Source organism: Antrostomus carolinensis, unplaced genomic scaffold (genome assembly GCF_000700745.2).
Source record: "Antrostomus carolinensis isolate BGI_N321 unplaced genomic scaffold, ASM70074v2 scaffold22906, whole genome shotgun sequence".
Lineage (NCBI taxonomy): Eukaryota > Metazoa > Chordata > Aves > Caprimulgiformes > Caprimulgidae > Antrostomus > Antrostomus carolinensis.
Window position 1 is genome coordinate 1,952 of NW_010321997.1, and position 7,311 is coordinate 9,262.

The window sequence follows — 7,311 nt, forward strand, 5'->3', positions numbered from 1 at the left end:
AAAGACAGTTGAAAAGGTCAAAAAGATTAAAAGAGTCAAAATTGCATTGAAGGTGTGTACTGCTTTTCAGTTTAACGTTTTTTTAATGCCACTTTCATTTTGTTAGGAACATTTGTAATACTATTAAGCTCTTTTTGTTTAGTGTGCCTGTTCATCTGCTCGTTATTTATTTGTTGGGGTTGATAACAACTTCATGGATTTCCATATTTTTGTGCCAAACAATTTTGCTTGCTTACCCAAAGTAAAGTGGGGAAAACTGTTACATGCCTGTTATATACATCCTGTTAATGAGCTGAAGTAACTTTAGATAGAAATAAATAGCACTTTTCAAGCAAGTTTTATTGAACTCTGAGATTATAGGAGACTAGTTGGGTTTTTTTTTAAGCATTGACCAAGGAAATTCCGATCTCGTTTGAGGATTCAGGTGGGCATAATGTGATAGGCGTTATCCTCACTTCTTTTGTTTTGTGTTCCAGGATCAGGGGTGTATCTTGGTGTCCTCTCTTGGATGCAACTCTGACACTCCTTGGTTTGTGAAAAGACTTTCAGACAAACTCCTTGCTTGCATCTGTAACAGGCCAATAATAAGAGATGCTTGTTAAAGAGCATATAGTTTGATACAGCAGGTTTTTGGGGCGTTTCTCGTGGTTTTTACTTTGGCTTGGTGTGCTACCAGGCTGAGGTAGAATGCAGGGGCAGCACAGAGTACGACCTGGACTGTAACTGTATTGTGTTTTGAAGAGTTAAGTAAATTATACAGGTGAAAAATGAATTTACTGGGTGGGGGGGAAGAGAAGGGGGGAAGTATGTTAGACATACAGCACATAAATTGCCAGTGAGTATTAGAGCGTGGGGACGGGTGGGGAGGAGAAGAGGCGATAGGCAGAGGATGGCATCTCGGAGAGCGAGGCTTGCTGCTCAGATAGCTGTGCATCTAACAGTTTCCCTTGCTTGGTCTGTTCTGCAGTCATTTCTGCTACAGTATGGGGGGAAGGCAAATTCTCATGACATTTCTGCATTACGATCTTATCGCAACCTTTGGAGTGTTACAACGCGCATGTTTAACACAAATATTAACCTTCTGTTAACCCACGTGCATGTAGTGTTGATTGATACGATAACTTTGTGAATTGAAAATATTAAATAACTTAATATTTGCTGTTCTTAGGGAAATAGATTAGCTGCTAAAAGTGAAGTTAAAATCCAGACTCTTGAGGGGATCTGGGAAATGATGCTGGACAAACACACTGAAGTGTTGTTTTGTTGTACAAAGAAAAATCCTGGTGGGAATTGAGACACCTCAGTAGAAAGATGAGCCCAAAATAGTAACTGCTTAGTGCACTGTTGATGTCTTCTCTTCCCTGCTCCTATGATAGAAGCATCTCTTCTCAGCAGTGATATTTCTTCCTCTCTTGCTTCTCTGATAAATATAATGGTAGAATATAATAGAGTTCATTTTCCTTTAGGACAGCCAGGGAGGATAAAGTGTGGTAGGTTTGAAAAAGACAGGTATTCTGGTGTGGGAGCAGGGTGTAATAAACAAGATAAAAATGTGTTTTGAGATGAGTAGTTAAATAACTGACAGATTTTCAGACTCAGTAAATGTGTGTCGTCGAGCTGCCAAACGCACTGTGTTTTGGATAGGTTTGTTGTTGTTGTTGTTCTACTATAAATAATTGCCAAGTTGTAAATGGTAAGTATATAAAGAAGGATGTGGACAAAAATATTGACTTGAAACATTTCAGCTATGACAGCTTATTTTTGTTGATATTGATGCAAGTTTGCTTTGTTTGATATTCTTCCTTTAGAGAAGCAGAATGTTGTAGCAAAGTAGGTGGTGAGAATGTTTTTGGTTTTTTTCTTCTTAGTTTTTAGATTTCCAGGAAGATATTCTTGGGGTTTAAAAGAAGTGGCTGCTTAGAGAGAATGAAAAAAATTATCAACCACTGAAACTTCAGTGTAGTCTTCCTATGCAACGTTAGTCATATCCCACAGAAAAAGAGGGGCAGAGTGTATATGTGCACGCACATGCACACAGACAGTGTAAATCTGTGGGGAGAAATGGAGTATTTTTCATGAGGAGATGTTTTAGTGGTCCTGAGTTGAGAAGTGAAAAGCTTACAGATTGACTTTCTGCTTAAACTTGAGAAGAAACTTCTTTCCAGTGAGGGTGACAGAGCCCTGGGACAGGCTGCCCAGGGAGGGTGTGGAGTCTCCTTCTCTGGAGACATTCAAGACCCGCCTGGACGCCTTCCTGTGTGATCTCATTTAGGTTCCTGCTCTGGCAGGGGGATTGGACTGGATGATCTTTTGAGGTCCCTTCCAATCCCTGACATCCTGTGACTTCTTTCCGAATTCTGTGATAAAGGAGTAAATCATGTCACTTTGGGGTGACTTGTCTTAGAAAATTTGACTCTTGTGAGATTCTGCTGGCTCTTTGCATGCGTTTAACCTGTGTCTCTCTCCTTATTATTCCTATTAATATCACTAATACTAGTGGCATTTCACGCTTTCTGTGATTTCATAGTAAACTGATAATTATCTCTGTGGGCTTCTGCTGGAAAGCATGATGCTATAAAGCATGCACGTTAGGTACTTGTGAAGGAAAACGAAGCTGGCTGATACCCCCCGAACGGTACCTGCCGTAGCCGCTGTCGTGCCCTCCCGCGCTGCGGGCAGCACGGCGCTCGTCCCTGTGCAGACCAGTGTGTGTCACAACCCTGCTGCTGATTTGGTTTGATAAAGCTCTGCTTTATCTGAAAGGATCTTACCTTTTGGCAATTAGTTTGAATTTGAGAAAATTACCTCTGGGTGAATGCCAAAACAAAGCTGTAAAATAAGAAAAACCCAAAACATCTTTTTGCCTATGAACTGTTACGTGGAGCATGTTTCCTGAAAAAAGATATTTCTCTGTTGCATGAGCAGAAATATCTCTACGATCTCCTCTGTTATGAAGGTTGTGTATAAAGCGTGGAATCTGTTAACAGTGCACTTGATTTAATAGCAATTAAAAAACCTATTGATCTCAGCAAATAATTTTATAAATTTTTCTTTCTTGTTTCACGAATGTCACGTGAAAACAGCAAAGCTCGTGCTGCTAGTTGCTGTTTTCACTTTCTGCAGTCTTGTTAATGTTGGTTTTTAATATTTTTTATATATTTTTTTTAAACAATAGCTTACCTCCAAAATAGATTAAACACCACACATTTTGCTTTGGTTAATCCAAACTTCTAACTCGTCTTTTTCTTTTCCAGCTTGTACTTCCAGAGTACCTCATCCATGCATTCTTCTGTGTTATGTTTCTCTGTGCAGCAGAGTGGCTTACGCTGGGTCTCAATATGCCTTTGTTGGCTTATCATATTTGGAGGTAATATTGACGAGTCTGGTACCTCTGTACTCAATGTTAATTGTCACTCATTCTCCCGTAGCAGTGTTTCCTGTTCGCTGTTCTGTGTCTTTGGCAAATAAAGATGCTTTCTGATAGGATGTGGAGAAAGTTTACCTCATGGCTATGAAATAAGAACCATCACTTTGCTTTCTCTGACATTTTAATTTTTTATTCCCTTGGGCTATGCAAGAATTGTGTTGTGTGTGCGTTAAAGGTGGCTGACCTGTCAGAGCTGTGCTGATATGGCAGGTTCACAGGGTGGATTGCCAGTAGAAGTGGCAATCCCACCTTCCTCCTACCAGTAAGACATGGGCACCACCTCTCCTTGTACTGGTATTAATCCTGTGCCAGGCAGCTGGTCTGGTCAAAACATCTGGGCCCCACAGTTCAGAAAGGACAGGGAACTGCTGGAGAGAGTCCAGCACAGAGCCACCAAGATGATGAAGGGAGTGGAGCATCTCCCTGCTGAGGAAAGGCTGAGGGAGCTGGGGCTCTTTAGCTTGGAGAAGAGGAGACTGAGGGGAGACCTCATTAATGTTTATAAATATGTTAAGGGCGAATGTCAGGAGGATGGAGCCAGGCTCTTCTCAGTGATGCCCAATGGTAGGACAAGGGGCAATGGGTGTGAGCTGGAACACAGGAGGTTCTGCTTAAACTTGAGAAGAAACTTCTTTCCAGTGAGGGTGACAGAGCCCTGGGACAGGCTGCCCAGGGAGGGTGTGGAGTCTCCTTCTCTGGAGACATTCAAGACCTGCCTGGACGCCTTCCTGTGTGATCTCATTTAGGTTCCTGCTCTGGCAGGGGGATTGGACTGGATGATCTTTCGAGGTCCCTTCCAATCCCTGACATTCTGTGATTCTGTGATAACCCAGCAAAAGAGCTTTCCCTGCAGGGCTGTCTCTGCTAGTCCTGGGTGAGGAGAAGTCAGAGGGGTGGAGGTAGGGCTGTTCCTTCCGCCAGCAGCCTGCAGTGAACTACAATTTGAAGATCATTTTGTGTTGACCTGTGATGGGCTTTCCTTCAGCACAGTAGCCAGCGTGTGTTCTGTTGATGAGTAGAGGCCGCAGGTTACAGGGAGTTACACGTTGGTCTCTTCTCCAGCTTTTCCAGCCCTTTTGTAAGGAGTCTCATTTTTCCCTTATTTCTACATTTGTCCTATTTCTCATCGGTGTACCAGAGTTCAAAAAAAATTAAAGCAGAGCTAAGCTGTTGTAGAATCATAGAATGGTTTGGGTTGGAAGGGACCTTAAAGCTCATCCAGTTCCAACCCCCCTGCCAGCAGCAGGGACACCTGTCCTGCCTGGAAAAGCTCTTCCATAGGCACGTTTAGTTTGGACCTTTGTATTGCTCTTGCAGTTCACCATCTTCTCCATGGAGGTGCTGGGATTTGCTGTAAGGAGTGTGATTCCCTGTCTGGGTTCTGGCATTACGTGGTGGGTGTGGGGCAGGAACCAATGTTTCCCATCGCCGTCACCACAAAACTAACTGTGCATCCCTTTCAGGTACATGAGTAGACCTGTGATGAGTGGCCCTGGCCTGTATGATCCTACAACCATCATGAATGCAGATATTTTAGCCTATTGCCAGAAAGAAGGATGGTGCAAATTAGCATTCTACCTTCTATCATTTTTTTACTACCTATATGGGTAAGTTGTTTTTTTTCCTTTGTCTCTCCTCTCTAATCTTCAGTCTGTTTTATTTATTTTTTTTTTAAATTGGGATCACTGAACAAGAGAAATTTGGTACATAGGAATATATTTATATAGTGCCAATTTACCTGAAGAAGTATCCACAACCACCATGTATTGTTTTAAAACACAAGCCTTAATTTGATTGGAATTACTGTTTTGAATCCATATCATGACTGGAGAATTTAAAGCTCCAATATAATAAGGTTATTATATTATGCTTCTTTTCATAGAATGGTTTGGGTTAGAAGGGACCTTAAATATCATCCAGTTCCAACTCCCCGAGCATAATACAGACCCCCCAACCCCCAGTATTTTAATTAAGAAGCTGGAACAATAGTATACAACATAAGAAAGACATGGACCAGTTAGAACTAGTCCAGAGAAGGGCCACCAGGATGATCCAAGGGCTGGAGCACCTCTCCTATGAAGACAGGCTGAGAGAGTTGGGGCTGTTCAGCCTGGAGAAGAGAAGGCTCCGGGGAGATCTTATAGCAGCCTCCCAGTACCTGAAGGGGCTCCAGGAAAGCTGGGGAAGGACTTTTCATAAGGGCAGTTAATGACAAAACAAGGGGAAATGGGTTTAAGCTGAAAGAGGGGAGGTTTAGATGAGATATTAGGAAGAAGTTCTTCACTGTGAGGGTGGTCAGACACTGGCACAGGTTGCCCAAGGAAGTTGTGGCTGCTCCTCCCTGGAAGTGTTGAAGGCCAGGCTGGATGAGGCTTTGAGCAGCCTGGTCTAGTGGAAGGTGTCCCTGCTGCTGGCAGGGGGGTTGGAACTGGATGAGCTTTAAGGTCCCTTCCAATCCAAACCATTCTATGATTCTATGATTTTTAGAGTAAGTAGGTATTTTGCTGTAAATGTGGGTTTTTTGTTTGTTTGGGGTTTTTTTAATTGAAGTCAAAAGTAGAAGAGTCATTCTGTTACAGTGCTCCTTGATGAAATGATGACAGGTTGTTGCATCAGTTCATGTCATGCTTTATAATGATATGTTTTGGGTAAAATCTTCAATCACAATTCATGTATCTCACACAGATTTCTTCCTTAGAATACCTGACTGTGTAATTAAATGTATAACAGTAATCAAAATGGTGCATCTTAATATTTTTTTTTTATTTTCCAGCATGATTTATGTTCTGGTGAGCTCTTAAGAAGACACTCCGCAAGCTTTGCTCCAGTGAAGTGCATGCAAAAGCCTCAAAACATGGATTCTTTACAACGAGAACCTCTTACCAAGATTAAATCCAGAACCTGATGGTTGCGTTTGCGTTAGAAAACAATTACTCCCCCCATTTTTAAAATATTTCCACATTTTATATTTGTGGAAAGACTGTTTTCTTATATTTTACCGGGACACTGAAATGAAAAGAGATACGTGTAAGTTAATATAAAGGTAAATGGGTTTTGAAAAGTTTTGACTTTGCACTCTGTAAGGAACAGCCATCCCCTTCCAGTAGGTACTGGTTACTAGCTGTAGTACACTAGTGGTTTTCTCTAGGCTGGGCTTCGTAGCGGCTCGTTCGGACTTGCGTATCCCACTCTTAACTAGACACCAGCTGTAGCTGCTGGGAAGGACTGGAAGTGCTGTGTGTAGGTGACGTCGGTCTTAAGAAATGAATTCATGGACACAATTGCCAAAATAGGAGTTGTATTTTGTTTTGGTTTGTTTTATTTGATTTTCCTTCTTTTATTTTTTCCCTATCTGGTTAATCTTTCCCTGTATATACACAGGTCAGAGATTTCTGTATTTTCACCAAACATCAGTCTTGCTTTAATCTCAAGCGTATGTCGTTGTGATAGGAGAAGTTGAATTGTCACAAGGAGTGAATTTGAATGACAGTTTTGTTTTTCTTTTTTTTTTTAATCTGTGCTGTCTTATTAACAAATGGACAAACCTACAACATTTATCAAGTCCAAGGATGAAAAAATACTCTTGAGTTTAAGAGTAATACTACAACAGACCTTTTCAAAGCAGAAAGTGAGATTGTGAAACTGCCTTGCTGTTCCTTAGTGCAATAAATAATAAAAAAAATTTTCTCAAATTCAGAAACACTTTTTACCTGGTGCCTTGTTTGGTTTTTTTAAGTTGAACAGATAACTTGCTGTATTCACCTGTTTGTTTGTTTTCTGATGGATAATTGCATTACCTTTTAAAAACAGAACACTGAATCAAGTTATGTCTGGAAAAGGGAAGCTCTTTTTTCCTGCTTTTTTTGTGTGTTCTTCACAGGTCT

General features: G+C 41.3%; 1 protein-coding gene across 1 annotated transcript in view; it reads left to right on the top strand.

Annotated features, from left to right (window-relative positions):
* The window catches only part of LOC104526600 (protein cornichon homolog 1), a gene marked incomplete at its 5' end in the record, with an annotated part of 6,565 nt that extends 337 nt beyond the window's left edge, over positions 1-6,228 (top strand). Inside the window, 4 exons of the mRNA XM_029085476.1 lie at positions 5-52; positions 3,255-3,367; positions 4,891-5,034; positions 6,201-6,228. Coding sequence (XP_028941309.1) covers positions 5-52; positions 3,255-3,367; positions 4,891-5,034; positions 6,201-6,228 — 333 coding nt within the window. The remainder of the gene's footprint in view (positions 1-4; positions 53-3,254; positions 3,368-4,890; positions 5,035-6,200) is intronic.
* Between the last annotated feature and the right edge of the window lie 1,083 nt (positions 6,229-7,311).